At 40.4% G+C, this 19425-nt stretch overlaps 1 protein-coding gene across 4 annotated transcripts in view; it reads right to left on the bottom strand.

The window, feature by feature from the left end:
* LOC132817024 (ras-related protein M-Ras) overlaps positions 1-19425 on the bottom strand; it is a 63655-nt gene that overhangs the window by 6983 nt on the left and 37247 nt on the right. For all 4 annotated transcript variants that reach the window (XM_060827021.1, XM_060827020.1, XM_060827023.1 and 1 more), the window contains 2 exons: positions 14109-14262; positions 2231-2330 (listed from right to left, as the gene is read on the bottom strand). In XM_060827021.1, the coding sequence (XP_060683004.1) occupies positions 2231-2330; positions 14109-14262 (254 nt within the window). The remainder of the gene's footprint in view (positions 1-2230; positions 2331-14108; positions 14263-19425) is intronic.

The following is a 19425-nucleotide window of genomic DNA, read 5'->3' as shown; positions in this document are numbered from 1 at the left end:
GCAGAGGACATTTCCTGAGACAGATCACTTCTACTACCCTTAGCAGAACTTTCAGCTCCATTTTGCTGCACAGAATTCATTGTTGACATGATCATCATAGTGCCTGGTGTAAGTGGCAATTTTATCTGGAGAAACTGCTGTGGGTAATGGGAAAAGACAAAACACATCAGGCACATTGTCAGAGCGAAGGCAGGAATATAAGCCAGGGCATGCTGTGTCTCGATCTGGAAGTGTGCTTGAAATGGTGAAGGGCTCAAAATTTTAAGTGTCATTCTTCACATTGGCAAGTGCACAAATTCACTGAAAGCAAAGAGGCAATGTATTTTTCTTACACATGAAGCAGCGACTCTGTATAGATTGGGATACCTGAGGGATTAGAATATTGCTGCTTTCTATTCATGCGTGCCATTAGCGAAATAAACAAGAAAGCTGGCTAAATTTAGTCAAGTGCAAACTTTGGTGACCACAAAATGGATTTTGCATTCAGCGAGGGAGGAGGAGTGCAAGTGAAAGCACTGAGCGAGGCAGCTAAAAATAGCATGGTGCTGAAATAAATTGGTGGCCATAGCAACAATGATACTTTGATATGACGAAACTTGCATGAAACTCAAACACAGGAGAAACTGAATCTATTGCACAGCAATAATTAAGTGATCCTTTGTTCAGTAAGTTAGAACTGTGAGTGGGTGGATCATTTTGATGATGACGAAGGTGCCAATGTTTTAAGTTCACCCTATTTCTAGCTGTGGGGCAGACTCAGAGAAGCGATGGCAAACACTTGAACAATGTACAGCTTAAGCAGTGATCTGAAAAATCACCAATTACATTGTCAGTGGACCTTCCCCACTGCTGGCAAGACATGGTTTTCTCCTGAACAGGCAGTTTTAGGGCTCAGTTGGCCTAAAAATTCACAACTAAATGGCAACACTGCTTACGTTTGCAGCTGCTGGTGCTTTAGGTTCAAAGGTGTGGACCAACATTGGTGTTTCAAAGATATGTATGTAGCTACACTTAGGAATAAGTGCTGCTTCTGAAATCGGTATTGCAACAGTAACTTAAACGTCCCAGATGCTCCATAGTACTAATACAAACAAAAAGACCAATCATACAAATAAATTAGATTCCCTACAGTGTGGAAGCAGGCCCTTCGGCCCAACTAGTCCACACCCACCCTCCGAAGAGTAACCCACCCAGACCCATTTCCCTCTGACTAATGTACCAAACACGATGGGACAACTTAGCGTTGCCAATTCACCTGATCTGCATATCTTTTGGACTGTGAGAGGAAACTGGAGCACCCAGAAGAAACTCACGCAAAGGGAGAATGTGCAATCTCCATACAGACAGTCGCCCGAGGCTGGAATTGAAACTGGAACCCTGGTGCTGTGAGGCAGCAGTGCTAACCACTGAGCCACCTTGCCGCCCCAAGTAACATGATGTTAGACTATCCAAAGCTTGATTAAAGAGGGAGGTTGTAAAAAGAGTGTCTGTCTTTAGCAAGGAAAGTAGAGACATAGATGTAGCAGTGGTATTCCAGAGCTTGGATCCTAAGTGGCTGAAGGCACAGCCCCCAGTGGTGAAGCAAATAAACTGGAGGATGCTCAAAAAGACTGAAAGTAGATGGGCACAGATATCTTGGAAGGTCGTGTCACTGGAGGAGATTGCAGAGACAACAGGGAGAGAGGTCACGTGGTGTCTGAAAACAAGGATGATGAATTGAAAATCTAGCTATTGTTTGACCAGGATTCAAGGGAGAGGAGGGAGTACAGAGATGATGGTGAACATTACCTGGTGAGAATTATGACACAAGCAACAATGCTTTGGGTTAATTTAATTTAGCAGAGAATGGAATGCACAAGACCAGCCATGAGATCTTGCAACAGTCACGCTTGTAGATATGAATTAGAATTTCAACATCCGATCACCGAGGAACAGACAAAGTCTCTATTTTCTGTTATTTTCTACCATTATATCCAATGCAAGTTAAATGTTGGAGTGCTAATCTATCATGCAAAGTGTCAAAATCTCTCTCTCTTTTTAATAATTGTTTAAAAAACATTGGAAGGTTTGGGCTGGAAAATATATCACTTGGGCTTTATGACCAAAATGACCTCTCATGCAAAATGGAATGTCAGCAATTTGTTACCAATAAAACACTAACTTGACAGTTTTTAATAAAGTTAGGAAGAATTCAGAAATGAAGCTCCCTTTGATAAACTGCAATACTTACATTGTACTTAGCAGCCATTTCTCGCCCTTGTTCACTTGTGACTTTTCGCAAATGCATTAGATCAACCTTATTGGCGACCAGAATCATGGGGAAAGACTCTCTGTAATCATAAAACAAAGAAAGGGATTAAATCAAAGCAGCAACATCATTTCCTTGATGAATCTTGGAAAGAAGGAAGAGTCACAAAGAAACAAACTGTCTTCCACTGATCACAATCAGAAAGCATCAAACTATCCAAAACGAGGTGAGGGATAAAAATACTCAGGTAAAACTCATTCTGGGATCTCGATCCACTTCAATTGATGAAACAGTTTCAGCACTGCTTCCAAACAATAGCTGGATTAATAAATTCACCACGTGCAGTCCTACAGAGTCTTACACACCAGGAGGGTGATCAGTGTTAAAGCAGTACCGCTAGGTGCTACTGTTGGAGTCATGATTGTTTTTTTACTTCCGTCAGACAGAAATGACTGCTGGAAGTCCTGCTGTTTAATGATCCAGGCTTGAAGTTGGATGTTTGGAAAATGGGTGAGAACATGATCTTGGCTGACCATTAATATCAATTGGGAGGTAGTGAGGACCATAGATGTTGGAGAGTCAGAGTTGACAGAGTGTGGCGCTGGAAAAAGCACAATTGGTCAGGTGGCATTTGAAGAGCAGGAGAGTCGACTGATGAGTCCGGATGAAGAATCCTGCCTGAAACATCAACTTTCCGGCTCCTCAGATGCTGCCCGACCTGCTGTGCTTTTTCTAGCGCCACACTCTATCAATACCAATTTACCTGCAAATTTTCTCTTCCATTCTTAAGCCAATAATAGATATGCAAGAATACCCAATGAGGCACCAGGCACCACACTTGGAGCCATAGTAAGCACCAGACTCAGCATGAGGGAGAAGAAAGGCAACAATCAAAATGGACGGATCAATAATGTGCCTATCAAAAAAACCCATCCAATTCCACAGCAATAACCAGCTGGAAAACATAGGATTATATAAAACAGACAAACAAACAAACACACAGTCAGTCATTCATCTTTAATTATCGGAGCATACTTTCTATTTGGGTGGCAGACAACGAATTATTGACTAGCGTGTAAGATATGCTCTCAAAAGGGGTATTTTGTCTTTCAAACTAAAACCAAAAAGCTAAATTGAATGCCATTTCCAATTAATCTGCCCTGCCTTTTTTAAACCTTGCATTGGATTTCTTTCACTGGCAAAATCCAGGAAATATATTGAGTTCCATTTTTTTATTGCCGGACTCTGTTACCACACTGTCAGGGTGCATTTATCTTGTGAGAAACTGCTGGTCGAACAGAATTCATATCACCGGGACTGATGACATGAATGCCAAAACACTTCTGCAGTGCTCCCAAATTATCAAAGCAATTTGGTCAGTTGTGAAATCATGCTTCATCAAAGCAAGCAAATCCTTACAAACTGCTGACATCATCGAACCCAAAGATGAGCAGGCACAAGCTCGAGTTGGTTAACACTCTGCTTCTCACTGATGCCACCAGCTGCGTTACAAAGAACCATACCCTACTGGTTACCAATATAATTTAAACTAAATTTAAATGAGTAGCTTTAATGTATCCATTGGTTTTCATCGAAAATTTTAATTGTATTTGTGCCTTCAATTAGTTTCAGAATTTCTCTTCACTCTCCTCTTCACCTGAAGTTGCATGAAACGTGGTACATTCCTCATCTTAAAAATAAAATATGGATATGCTGGAAATCTGAAACAAACACAGAGAATGCTGGAGAAACTCAGCAAGAATGGCAGTATCTGTGGAGAAAGAAAGATTTGACGCTTTGAGTCTGGTATTACTCTTCTTCATATCATTCCTTATCTTGCTCAATGTGCAATCTTGGACAAATGAGTGCTGTCTATTTGATCATGTGGAACATCACAGTCAAGTTTATCCTACTCCATTGTGAACAGTGTTAGCTCAGTTCACTTGATTGTAACACTTCCGTTGACTGGACAGGTTAGGACAGGAAAAACAAAGAAACATTTCTTTACTTGGAGAGTTGCAAATCTTTGGAATTCTAGACCTGAGAGAGTATGAGATGGTCAGTTGTTGAGTATATTCAAGATAAAATGTTTTGTACTCGAAAGAGACCCAAGAGATATGGTTCAAGAGCAGAGAAGTGGACTGAGGTTGAACATCAGCCATGATCCAACTGAGTGTCAGAACAAGTTAGACAGACTTTTTTTTAACTCCTGCACCTGGTTCTTAAATTATTTTTTTCGAATTCTTCCATGGAAGGCTGAGATTGAAACACAATGAGTAATTATTAACTGCCAGCTCAGCACGGTTCGAACATTAAACATGTAAACTTTCAGGTGGGTATAATTTAATGTCACATCAGGGTATTTATTCACTGACCCATCAGATAAGTGGGGACTCACTGGGTTACACAAAGAGCTCTTCACAACTTACACAATATGACAAAATTCTAAATGACCAATAAAATACAAATGAAGTGTTGTTCCTGTAGCAGATGCCTTGTGCACAGCAGATAGCAGTGGTATTTGCCATTGCCACTTCATGTTAGATTAGATTAGATTAGACTTACAGTGTGGAAACAGGCCCTTCGGCCCAACAAGCCCACACCGACCCGCCGAAGCGAAACCCACCCATACCCCTACATTTACCCCTTACCTCACACTACGGGCAATTTAGCACGGCCAATTCACCTGACCCGCACATCTTTGGACTGTGGGAGGAAACCGGAGCACCCGGAGGAAACCCACGCAGACACGGGGAGAACGTGCAAACTCCACACAGTCAGTCGCCTGAGTCGGGAATTGAACCCTGGTCTCAGGCGCTGTGAGGCAGCAGTGCTAACCACTGTTATCTACACCTCTGCCTGTATTTTGCACAGAGTAAGAGTTGTTTGAGGTAGCTTGCCACTATTAGTCTTTGTCTTTGGCCTGCTACTTATCAATGGTAGATGTTAGACAATGGTAAAGATTAAAACCTTCTGTTCAGGTGAATCTAAACAGGACAGACACTTGTATCTGTTAACAAGGTAGATCATTGTATGATAACAAGAAGTGCAACACGCATTACCATCAGGCATAATTATTGGACTCTCAGCAACTGTACAGAATACATCTGTGCCTTATGAAGACTACACAAAACACAACTGCATCTATCTAAAAACTGTGAAACATCAGATTGGGTGCAGCTAATGCAACTTCAAGATTAATTCATTCAGAACTATTAGTAGCATATATGTACAACACTGCCTACAAGTGTCAAATGACCAGATAACCTGTTTTTGTAATGTTAGTTAAGGAGTAAACAATGGTTAGTACATGATCTTTTAGGTTCACCCGAGAAGGTAAGTTTGTCTAAAATAATATAAAATAAAACCAGTTCTGAAGAAGAGTCACTGGACTCGAAGCGTTAACCATGTTGTCTCTGTACAGATGCTGCCTGACCTGTGTTTCTCCAGCAATTACCATTTTTATTGAAGCTAGACAGAACCTCAGTTTAATGTTTGCCCGAAAGTATGCACCTCACAACTGTGTAGCACCCTTTGGTACTGCATTGAAGCTCCAGCCTCAATCATATCAAGTTGATATCTGATTAATTGCAGTTATAACTGCATTTCAATCTCCACCTATCACAGAATAATTCGCAGAATCCTTGCAGTGTAGAAACAGGCCATTCAGCCCATCAAATCTGCATTAGCTTTCCAAATGAACATTGACTTAGAATGGTACTTTTACTCTAGTAACCACACACATAGTTTCTATCCAAAGCTCTAATGCCTTCTGAAATGCTTTAACTGAATTTGCCTTCACCACATTTCTAGGCGCATTTCAGACCATTAACTACTAACTATGTGAAATAGCTTTTTTACACATTAAAACTGCTTCTTTTGCAATTTTCTTTGAAATACCTGACCTCATTCTTGATCTTTCCATGACTGGCAACAGCATTTCCTCAAGAAAAAAATGGCAGGGAACAGGAACAGGAATAAAACATATGGCCTCTTAAACATGTTCTGCATTCTAGTAAGACGATGGCTGATTTCCTACCTCATTTTCAAGACTTTGGAATGCTTTGGTGCTCAAACCCACAAGCCTGTGACTCAAAGCCAAAAGTCACAAAATCAAGTCTTTCACTTGATGCCTTCTTTGGATTGACCACATTTCTCAGGAAAAGAAAGATCTGAGGGACTTTTCTAGTACACTTCTGAAACAGCTAATTTTAGTAACACACAAGTGGAACTTGAAAACAACTTTATCAAAATTCGATTGCAATGTGTGTCAAGACTTGCTGGCATGTTGAGAGAATGACGTGAGTCGCAATAAATCTATACTTACAAGTCTTAAAATATACAGGGTCAAGAGAATGCAAGCTTGTACTTGTTCCAAATTCCTACAAATACACAGCAAGCAAAAATACTTGATACTAAAGGGTGAAGAGGTTGGAAATGGTTTTAATTAACTGAGGTGATGAACTCCAGTCCCAAGAAATTTCTGAAACTCCATGAGGGATGTTGAAGGCAGAATGTTTTGAAAACAGATTTATCCTGGAAACAAATCTGGCTAAGAAATCATATTCATGGTGAAAATGGAAACAAAACACATTGAGCAAACACATATTTGCGATGCTGAGGTCCTGATACTGGATCATCCAGATCTTGTCCCGACTGATGGAATCATTGGCAGGGTCTGATCAGGAGAGTGGGCCTATGAGAGTGTAACAAGTCAGGGAACCAACCCTGATTTGCCAAAAAAGAACAGAGCTGATCAAAATCACTCCTCTCAAATAATCAAGAGCTAGACGGGACAAAAAAGCTTTTACAAAGCATCTGTTAATGTTAACAAATGCGGAGAATCTCAGCAACTCTGGCAGCATCTGTGGAGTGATGTATGATTTTGCAAGTCTCTGATATGACTGCTGCACTTAGTCAGGGCACAACATTAAAGTTTGCTAAGAAGACGGAGATCACATTAAATTTCTCATAATTAATCAAGGGTTCTCTAGATTATTGGCCTTGCAATAACATTGTGGAAGTGCCTTCATTGCAATTCAAGAAGAAAGCTCATCTTCGGCAACAAGGGCAACAAGGGATTGGCAATAAAGGCTAGAATTGCCAGTCATCGTCATATTCCAAAAAGTGGCAAGGTTCTGCTCCTGTACCTATTTGCGTCTATTTCATTTAAACCTTTCATTCAAGATCCTGAAACCACATTGCAAATTCACATGAATCAAGTTTCCAACAGTGACGTCACTTCAAAAGTAATTCACTTTCAATGAGCAACTGGACAGGGGCTGAGGAGTGATATACTGAGATATTACTCTTTATTTTAGGTGCATACTGTAAGGACTAGTTACTTTATAATGTTGCAGGGTCAGATTCAACATACTCCTCACGTCCAATACTCAACTTGTGTCATCGTTCAATAGATGAGGTTAGACAAAGGAAAGAGGCAGGAACAGTCATATTAGAAATCAGTCCATTTTGATTACCGATTGAAGGTCCAGAGAGAAAACTTTTAATAAACTGGACATTATTCAGTAAAGTAGCAAAGGTTCTGCCCACTCCAGTTTTGGAGTATAGATCTCCTTAGGAAGCTCAGCAGGAAGATCTGCTCATTCCCAGTTACTCTCAGGAAGGTAATGGCGAGTCATGTTCTTTGGCTACACTCTGCGTAAAAAAGAGACTCCAGACAGCTGTTTGATAGAGAGCTACAGGGCTAGTAATCCACAGAAGATTAACACAAACCCCACTGTGGAAGTTTCAGCATTTGAATTCAGAAAAAAAGAGGAGTAATTAAAAGCTGTTTAAAGTAAACCCCAAATCTCTCAGATTGTTGTAAAAACCATTTGAGCTTATTAACGTCCTTCGAGGAAGGAAATGTCTGCCTCTTGCTCAGTCTGACCAGAACTGACTGCCAATTTGACTGGCTCTTTGCTGGCCTCTGCAATAGCCCAGAAATCCACTAACTGTATCAACATGCTGGCAGCAGCAATTTATAGTGGCAGCTCTGAATAACAACTATTGATGGGCAATAATTGCCATCTCTGACACATCTTGGGGATGTAAAAAACAAAATGTGCCTTGGTGGGGTTGCTTTTCCTTTGACAAATGACTGGAGCCACGTGCAGAGATCGAAAGTAAACCTCAAAATTAAATAAGCAAAAGGTCGCAGTTGATGTGGTTTGCATGGTCTTCACTAAAATCTTTGACAAGGTCCCATATGGAAGGCCAGCCCAAAAGACAAGAGCCCATGAGAACCAAGGCAAGTCCGTAAACTGGATCCAAAATTGGCTTGAAAATAAGAAGCAAAGATTGATGACGGAGGGATGTTTTTGCTATTGGAAGCCTGGGATCAGTACTTTATCATAGGGATCCTTGAGGTTTGTTACATACATTAATGACTTGGATGTAAATGTAAAGGTATAATTAGTAAGCTTGCAAATTGCAGAAAGATTGATGCTGCTGTTGACAATGAGAAGGATGGCCTTAGGCTGCAGTCTGATATTGATCAGCTGGTAAATTGGGCAGAGCCATGGCAGATGGCATTTAATCTTTAAAAGTATGAGGTGATGCATTTTGGGAGGTCTAATAATGGAAGGATATACACAATGAATGGAAGGTCCCCAAGGAGTACTGAGGAATAAAGATCCATAGACCACAACTAGAAAGAATGATGAAGAAGGCATATGCTAGGGCAATGAATATAGGAGGAAGGAAGTCTTGTTATAACTTTATAAAACCTGGTTAGGTCACAGACGGAGTATTGTGTGTAATTCTGGTCACCACATTATCAGAAGGACATGACTGCATTACAGAGGACACAGAGGTGAGAATCTTTTCCCATGGCAGACACAGAGAGCAAATGTTTAACATGAGGACTAAGTGGTTTAGAAGAGATCTGAGAATTTTTTTCCCACTCACAGGGTGGTGCTTGGAAATATGGAATGTGCTGCTTAAGCAGGTGGTGCAGGCAGGTACCCTTGTGATATTTAAGAAGCTCTGAATGAGCACTTCAAATGCCAGGGCATATTAGGTTATGGACCAAGTATGGCTAAATGCCGTGAATGTAGATTGATGTTTGTAGATCTGCATAGACCCGGTGGACCCTAGGGCCTTTCGCTGTACTGGATGAGTCTATGACTCTAAAAGAAAATATGAAAACAGACCCTTCCGTCCAACCAGTCCATACTGAACGTAATCCCAAACTAAACACCTACCTGCTCCTGGCCCATATCCCTTCAAACCTTTCCTATTCATCCATCCAAATGTCTTTTTAATGTTGTAATTGTATCCACGTCGATCACTTTCTCAGGAAGTTCATTTCACATGCAAACCACCCTGTGTGTAAAAAATATGCCCTTTATGTCTTTTTTAAATCTCTCTCCTCTCACCTGAAACATGTGCCCCAAGATATGCAGAGGCCAAAGGTGTGCAGGTTAGGTGAATTGGCCATGCTAAATTGCCCATAGTGTTAGGTGCCTTAGTCAGGGGTAAATGTAGGGGAGTGGGTCTGGGTGAGTTACTCTTCAGAGGGTCTGTGTGGACTTGTTGGGCTGAAGGGCCTGTTTCCATACTGTAGGGAATCTAATCTGTAGGGAATCTAATCTAATCTAAGTCTTGAAATTCCTTATCTTTGTGAAAAGACAATTATCGTCAATGCTATCTATCTCTCTATTATTTTATAAACTTCTATCAGATTGCCTCTTAACTTTCTAAGCTCCAGGGAAAAAGTCCCAGCCTTTCTTTATAACTCAAACCTTTTATACCCAGAAACATCCTGGTAATTCTCTTCTGAATCCTCTCGAGCTTGATAATATCCTTCCCATAACTGGGCAACCAGAATTGGACACAGTATTCCAGAAGAGGCATCATCAATATCCTATACAACCTTAACATGACTTCTCAACTCCTATACTCAAAGGGTTGAGCAATGAAGGCATGTGTTCCAAAAGCCTTTTTAACCACTCTAAATTTTGTGTCATTTATAGACAAAGAATTATGTATCTGCATAATTCCTCTGTTCTACAACATTATCCAAGGCCCTACAATTAATTGTGTAAGCCCGACCCTTGTTTGTTGGACCAAAATGCAAAACCTTGCATTTATCCAGATCCAGATTGAACTCCATCTGGCATATAAGCTGACCATTAGGGTGATGTCAAGACATTCAAATCCAAATACATACAAGTTAAAATCACAAATATTGGAAATAAATGTGACTTTGATAATCCTCAATCTACCTGTACCTTGTCAGGTGTAGACTAAACCTGTGGTGCAGTTTCCAGATCTGTATTTAGACTAATCTTCCTGCTTCTGTTCCTACCTCCCACCCCCCCCCCCCCCCCCCCACCTCTGTCAATTATCCATATTTTGACAAGATGATTTGATTTGTTGTTGTCACATGCACTTAAGTACAGTGAAAAATTTTGTTTTGCGAGCAGTACAGGCAGATCATAGAAAACATGGTCATACAGATCATAGGGTGCTTCGACAAAGCGAGGCATACAAGGTTAAAGGCAGGATTCCTGGCACTGTGGAGGAACTGAGGGATCTTGGTCCATGTCCATAGATCCCTCAAAGTTGCCACCCAAATTGATTGGGTTGTTAAGAAGACGTATGGTGTATTGGCTTTCATTATCAGAGGACTGAGTTTAAGAGCTGCGAGGTTATGCTGCTGGTTAGACCACACTTGGAGTATTGTGTTCAGTTCTGTTCGCCTCATTATAGGTTGGATGTGGAAGCATTAGAGAGGGTGCAGAGTAGATTTACCAGGATACAGCCTGGACTGGAGAGCATATGTTATGAGGAAAGGTTGAGGGAGCTAAGACTTTTCTCATTGAAGCAAAGAAGGGTGAGAGGCGACTTGTTAGAAATGTACAAGATGATGAGAGGCATAGATAAGGTGAATAGTCAGAGGGGTATAATTTCAAGGTGACTGAAGGAAGGTTTAGGGGAGATGTCAAAGTTCAGTTCTTTACATAGAGAGTGATGGATGCGTAGAATGCACTGCAAGCGGTAGTAATAGAGTCAGATACATGTGGGACAATTATGCAACTCTTGGATTGGTATATGGATGATAATAAAATGAAGCGTATGTAGGTTAGTTTGATCTTAGAGTAGGATAAAAGGTAGGCACAACATCGATGGCCGAAGGGCCTATATTGTTCTATACTCTCTTTTATGACTGCGCAGGATGTGCACAAAGCAACATCAACATTATTTGAAGTTAGAAAGGTTCATTCAGCAGTCTAATAACAGCAGGCAAGAAGACGAGTGGCAGTGGCATCATTCAGAGTACTAGCCTGGGGGAGTTACTGGACTAGACAGAGTAAGAAAGCTGCAGTAATAAGCGCAATTGGTTCTCTTATCATTTTATGTTTCTGACTGCAATTCTACAAAAAAAAGTCCATTCCATGCTGGCTACTTTTACAATTCCACATCAGTACTTGCTGTTCTTTTATTAAAGTGCTCAATAAGAAAAAAAGATTGAAGATGTTCATATTAATAATAGATGAGAACACTTGACACATTCTCATAACATTTCTGTCTGGTATTTGCATGAAGACGTTAGCTCATTTAAAATAATCAGATTAATGACTACTTTAAAAATGCTGGTTCAGGAACATCACTGAAGCATGTTGCGTTTAGATCTTAATATTAACATTGCCAGTAAGTTTATAAATTCTCTGCACAGTAAAAGCCAGATTCAAAAATCTGACATGGTCTCCAAAAGATTGTATATAATAAAATAAAACATTCCTGAGGTTTCTGACTAACGCAGTTTTAATCCTACGATGGTTTCAAAGTTTACATTTTTAAAATGACATATCCAGTGGAGAATAGGGAACTTACTGTTTCTGGAGGAACCTAATGTGAAACCTAAACTTCTGAGACAATTGAAACTGGTTAAAGCTGCAAAAAGTCAAAAAAGGATATAGCCATCAAAGCTTTGGTGATGATCCCAGTGATGTAGTACAGGCAGACTGAAGTGAATCAGTAGTTAGACATTGAAGCTGAGTAAAGGCAGATATACAGAAGGAGCAAATTACTGCAGATGCTGGAATCTGTACTGAAAACAAAAAATGCTGGAGGTCACAGCAGGTCAGGCAGCATCCATGGAGAGACAGCAAGCTAATGTTTTGAGTGTGGATGACTCTTCAACAGAGATGAAGCGAAGTGTGAAGGGGGCAACATTTATCCAAATGTTGGTGGGGGGGGGAGAGGGTTGGGTGGAGGGATGGGGCGTGGGGGTCGGAAGGGTGGGTGAAGGGCGAGAAGCGATGTTGACAGTTCGAATTAAGTGATGGGAATGTGAGAATGGCAGATCAATGGTGTGTTGAACTGCCAGACTGGAAAGAATAGCCAGTACCACTTGGGTAGGGGGAGGAGGGGAGACACGCCAGACATGGTGACAGAGAATGTAACAAGTAAAGCTAAAAGAGAGGGAAGAAATGGAAGTGGGTCCACAATTTGAAGGTGTCAAACTCAATGCTAACTCATAAAGATGCTGTATAAATGTAACTGCTTTTGAGATCAATCATGATCTTACTGAATGCAGAGCAGGCTCAAAAGACGGCCTCCTGCTCTCCTTTCTTACATTCCATTTATGGGTGTGGTTATCATGCATAACTTCACATGTTATATATTGTATAAAAGCCACACGAACTGCCGATGCTGTAAATCAGAAACAAAAACAGAAATTTCTGGAAAAACTCAGCAGGTCTGGCAGCATCTGTGAAGAGAAATCAGAGTTAATATTTCAGGTCTGGTGACCCAAGGAAGGGGAATATTAAAGGAGGAGCTAATCAGTTTAAAATTTAATACTTTTTTTTAAGCACGATAGAGTAAAGGAATACAGAACAAAAAAAATATGAATACAGAACAACCTTGATTATCCGAATGAGACGGGCAGGGAGTATTTTATTCGGATAACTATTGTTCAGATAACTGATCTGATCATAAACAAAGGAAGCCATACTGAACATAATTACGTAAAAAAGCATGTTTACAGAGTTTTTATTTAATTAAATCAATAAAATGTGTTACAGACACTGGATATTGCTTGAAAATTCATGACATTTTATAAATAAAATCACTTCTTGGCTAGAGTTTGACTGAAGTCTGTGAAATTTTTCGCTGACCATTTTCCTTGGTTTTATTCTGTTCCTTGACAGCAGCTGGCATCTTTTCGTATGGTGGCATCCCACCATCCAAAAAGCAACAGAAATGAAAAGTGTGAGCGCATTCTTTTGACTTAACTCTCCGAAGAATGAGCTGAGGAAAAAGATTTTTGAGTTTGCAAAATGGAGCGAGTCAATGTTGAGAGGGATTCTTGCTGTTGGAGCGCACAACTCGAGCTTGCAAATATGTTGTTCTTGTACATTCACAATCACAATCCTTTGCTCTCGGGAAGAATAAGTATTGGAGAGCCTTTTTATAAAAAGTGTAAGACTTAATAACATCACGTCTCAAGCATATATTTGAAGTTAATTATTAATTAAAGTATACTCGCATTTATATTCCTGATCAAATTTACAAAATGATGCATTAAATGGATGAGGAATAGCACTTTCCTACTTCAATTAAAATGCATGTGCAGGAATTTTGAGATCTTGTTCAGATAATCTGAAATTCGGATAACTGATGTTCGGATAACTGAGGTTGTTCTGTCTTTCAAATCCAAACTCAAGTCAAGCAGTAGTTCTCAGGTAGTGATGTGAGAAAAGAAAGAAAGGAAGAGAGAGCAAGAGAAAAAGAGAAAACAAAAGGGAGAAAGAAAGGAGAGAGAGAGAGAAAGAAAGAGAGAATTGATTAGAATTTTTGAGGAAACATAGCTCATTTAAACAGCAGCAGTTGTGTGGGCACTCACCTATCTTTGACCCGTAATATCAGCTGGTGAAACCTGTCCACATGTTCAAAGCTGGCCTTGTCAGTGACTGAATAGACGATGAGGAACCCATCCCCCGTCCTCATGTACTGCTCTCTCATAGCACTGAACTCCTCTTGACCCGCTGTATCAAGCACTATGGTTAGAGCGAGAGAACACAAAAGCTGTTATTGAAAAATCACAGACAACAACTGGAGTCGCAGCAATTTGTGAATGTGACACTCTTGGACTTTTCATATTTCAAATCCAGTGCCTTGGGTTGAACTCTCAGTGGTGCGCCAACCATTGTGGTTTGCTAAAAGAACGAAGTATTTTTCTCAGCTGCAAAATTAGAAATGCAGCGCAACTGCTTTATATAATAAGGCCTCTGCTCTGTTCTGGTAGCCTGATTGATGCTAACATAGAGTTCAAAAGAAAAAGATGCAAATAATTAGGTAAATTTAAGAAAAGGCCAAATAGAAGTTTGATGAAAATCAACTTTACTCTTCAGCAAAATCTTGAAAATTCTTCATTTGTTACAATGCAGACACTCTCAAAACACAGTCTAGTGGCAAACATTTTCTCCCCGGAGAGAAACAGAAACGAACTTTTACACCCAAGAGTGAAGATCTTACTTCTTGAATCATCAAGATTTCTTTCATCCCAATATGCTTTCATCCCAAAAATAACAGTGGCACATCATTAAAGTTCGACCGGAAATGTAAATATTTGAACATGTTTTGGGAATTACATCATGCCTAGTTTCAATGCGAATAAATCTACATAATTTTGAATCAAGCACTGCAAAACTAGAAAAACATCAATCCGTTCTAATGAATGCCATATTTCCTTTTGACAACTGGATTTCATAAGTGGAGAGTTTTGGATTTAGACATTCTCTCCTTCATGTTATATATGGCCTTGAATGTTGGAACTAGTCCAGAAAAACACAGCTGTCCTGAGTTCTATGTAGATGGATCCACAGTCGCTCTGTAATGACTGTAAAACCAATAATGAAGAGCACGACATTTCACTGCAATGCCATCTTGCTTATTGTAGGAGACAGCTCACGAATGCTGAAGCTGCCATGAGGGCCTGTCATTGAAGAGCTGAAATGAAAATGACTTTCCCAAGGAATTGCACAGCTAGGAACAGAGGATGGCCATTCAGTCTCTCAAGCGTCTTGCTGCCATTCAGTTACATTGGTGACTGATCTCAATGTCAACACCATCTATCCACCTAAGGTTTCCAACAATCAACCTCAGGTTTGATTGACCTAGTTTCACGAGGTTATCTTGGTGGGGTTGGGAGGTGCAGAAAAAAGGACTTCTGAATGTGTGAAATGGTAATGGTTAAATTCTCACAAACCGACCACACATACACTTTATTTTTCGGTGAAATCCAACTCTTCCCTTCAGGACTGCCTGACCTTCAGACCAAAAGGTCTCTCATTTGGAGACAGATTTTGATTTTAAAAATGCATTTCTTTTGTAAGTATCTCATGCTCAAACCTAGGCTAGACTCCTCAAGGGATTAAGGCAATATTAAACATACTAAGGAAAAACTAAATGTAAATCGCATTAATACAATACTAGCAGATCCTTTACTAATGGATGTGATATTGTTTTTGAAACCATGAAGACTGTGAGGGGAGATGATGGGGCAAACACTGAAAGGAAGCTTCCTATTGGAGGAGAGAGAAAATCTGGGAGACACTTAAAACCAGGGCTTTCGAATTTAAGATGGAGAAGAGGAAACCATTCTTTCTCGCAGATGGTTACAAGTCTGTGGAATTCTTTTCCTCAGAAAGCAATACATATGAGGGTCATTGAATATCTTCATGGCCATGGGAGATAGATTTTTGACTACCAAGAGATTTGAGAAGGAGATGGGAGATTAGAGTCCACAGTCAGGTCAGTCATGCTTTTATCAAATGTTGAAGCTGGCTCATTGAGGCTAATAATTTTCTTCCAAATTTGTTCGCACTTAGGGACAGAGGTACCACATTGTAGTATCATGAGGTTGGTGTGTAAAAAGGGTAAAATTGTAAAATGGGGAAAAGCATTGTTATGTCCCTTTCAAATAAAGTGCTTTTTATGCTTAGAAATTTTAAAAAAAATGAATGCCTGTAAGCAGCTGTACATGCTTGAATTGACGCATTGTATCAAAAAGTAGTTTGGTTAGAAGGCCCAAGCAGGATTTTTACCCAGAGAACAGTTTAAACTCAGCCAATTATGTTTAAAACAGGCACTTGGAGACTAAGGACCAATTAACTTCAAATCTGATGGTGTTGACAATCATAAGAATCTGATGTGTCATGGAGGTAAAAAAACAGAAGGGCAATTGTACAGAGACGGGAGAACCAGCTGTCATCTGCAGAGAGAGCAAACACGCCATCTGAGAAAGAAATACCAGGCTCTCACAAGAAATCTCCAAACTCTCTAAAAAGGTACTTTCTATCTATAAAGGTAAAAGACACGTTTAGCAAATATTCTTGACACCAGAAAATGGCAAGACGACATTTCAGACAAAAGACTTTGATGGAGAGAAGGGTTCAGAACAGAAGAATTACAGACAAAACATATAAGGAACGGCTGAGGATCCTGAGATTGTATTCATTGGAGTTTAGAAGATTAAGGGGAGATCTAATAGAAACTTACAAGATAATACATGGCTTGGAAAGGGTGGACGCTAGGAAATTGTTTCCGTTAGGCGAGGAGACTAGGACCCGTGGACACAGTCTTAAAATTAGACGGGGTCAATTCAGAACAGAAATGCGGAGACATTTCTTCAGCCAGAGAGTGGTGGGCCTGTGGAATTCATTGCCGCAGAGTGCAGCGGAGGCCGGGACGCTAAATGTCTTCAAAGCAGAGATTGATAGATTCTTGATGTCTCGAGGAATTAATGGCTACGGGGAGAATGCGGGTAAGTGGAGTTGAAATGCCCATCAGCCATGATTGAATGGCGGAGTGGACTCGATGGGCCGAATAGCCTTACTTCCACTCCTATGTCTTATGGTCTTATCCCCGACAGCAGAATCAGTGGAGAGGAAGAGGAGCATTTTGGAGGATCCATTCTGTGTGAACTTTGAGACACTAAGTTTTAATTTATTTCTCTTATTACCTGGACTTACATCAGTGGGACCTGTGTTATTGAAACAGCATACCTATTAGCAGTTTATTCAGTTAGGGAATAAGTTTGTTCAGAATTTTTAAAATTTGTTCGCTATTGGAGTTAGACAAATAAATTGTTACTTGTTAATTGTGGAGTGAGTGAAAGGATTTCATTTTTTAAATTTTATTAAACAAATTACAAAACAGTTTACAAAAAACATTTACAGCTGTACAAGAGACAGCAATTTTACAAGGGAGAGGAGCAGCAAAGCTAGGCCCCAAACCCTACCGTTTGACCATTTTACAGGGAGATGAGGACAAACCTCAAATCCCAGTTCCACATATGACAAGACAGCGACAACGACATTTGTACATTAAACAATACTGTTACATACAGAAGTGCAGACAATACAGACCCAGCAAGCCCCCGCCCCTCCCACCTTCCGACCACTCTAAGGCAGCCCGCCCCTAAGGATTTCATTTTATTTAAGCCCTCCTTTGTAACAGATTGGTGGGTTGGGGGGCGTGGGGGGTGAGAGATAGTTTATACACCTTGTCACAGTTCTTTATCAGATTTAGAGGTGAGGTGCTCCTCTCTGAGCGTTTCAGTTTTAATTATCAGAGATGTAAACTCCCCTTCATAACAGTATTCTATCTGTTGGCAAAAAGGAGGCAGATTCCCTATAAAAATTGTGACTTACTGACTATAGCTTAATCCCTTTCCGTGAATATTAATTGAGCCAAACCTAATATTACTTACTGATCTGTTTAGATGTAGACAGGACTATTTAAGCAGGTTCAATGAATTGTTATCATTGTCAAAGCAAGAGACCTTGTCAGATGAATCCAATTTGCCAGTTACGACTTGCTTCTTACATCAATTCCATTTAAAAATAATCAAAATGACATTTTTAGAGTGTATAAAAAAATGATATAAATATTACAGGAGTAAATGGCCGCAGCATTGGGAGCTAGCTCAAATCATTTCCCACTAAGGTGTATAGCGTGAGATATAAGATGACAATTCCTCCGTCAGCTACACCTTGCAAGAAGCCATACTTGAAGCAATTGGAGATTAGGAAATGAGTGTACGGACTTCATAGCGTTCAACTTTCTGTACATTTGAAACTAATGTTCTCTACATTCAACCCCCACAAAACATGCTCCACACGTTTGGTGGAAAGGCTTAAATGGTGGGAATTCCCTTGCCATCGAGAATTATTTTGCAGAAATTCTACACAAATGTAGCCATTTGAAACTTAACCAAGTGCCCTCTTGAATTGTAGTTAGAGTCACACAGCACAGCCCAGGCCCTTCAGTTCACCTTGTTGCATTTCTTCAACAAATGTATCACAGTAGCTATCCTCCAGTCATCTGGCTCCGCACCTGGCCAGTGAAGTATTAACTATCTCTGCCGGGCCCCAGCAATCTCGTCCCTTGCCTCCCATAGCAGCCTGGGATATATCTCATCACGGTCAAAGAGAGTGGTCCTGACGAAGGGCTTATGCTCAAAACGTTGATTCTCCTGCTCATCGGATGCCGCCTGGCTGGCTGTGCTTTTCCATCACCATACTCGTTGACTCTGATCTCCAGTCCTCACTTTTTCCTATATCTCATCAGGTCCTGGGGATTTATGCAACTGTACACTGATTAAAACGTCTAATACCTCCTCCTTATTAACCTTGACATGGTCTACACCCTCACCAACACAAGTGAAATCGCCAGCCACAATGTCTTTCCCCCTTGTGAACACAATGAGAAGTATTAACTTAAGGCCTCACACATATCCACTGGCTTCACACACAACTTGCTCGCTAATAGTCTCTAATAGGTCCACTCTTTCCCTAGTAATTCTCTTACTCTTAAAATATTTAGTAAAAATGCTTGGGAGTTTTCCTTGAGCCCATCTGCCAAAGATATTTCATGGTTCCTTTTTAGCCCTCCTAATTTATTTTTAAAAATCAATCTCATTGACCCTCTAAACGTTTGAAGGGTCTCCCCTGTTTTAAATGAGAGGTACCTGACATATGCTTTCTCTTTTCTATCAAACTCTTGATACCCCTGGACACCCAGGGCTCCTTGGACTTGATGCCCATGCCCTTGCCCTTCACACGCTGGCCCTGAATTCTCACTATACCACTTTGAAAAGACTCCCACTTGGAGTGTAGACTCACCTGCAAGTAGCTGCTCCTAGTCTGTGTTTGCCA

Source organism: Hemiscyllium ocellatum, chromosome 7 (assembly GCF_020745735.1).
Source record: "Hemiscyllium ocellatum isolate sHemOce1 chromosome 7, sHemOce1.pat.X.cur, whole genome shotgun sequence".
Lineage (NCBI taxonomy): Eukaryota > Metazoa > Chordata > Chondrichthyes > Orectolobiformes > Hemiscylliidae > Hemiscyllium > Hemiscyllium ocellatum.
Note: the sequence above shows the minus strand (reverse complement) of the source record. Positions and strands in the feature narration are given on the sequence as shown.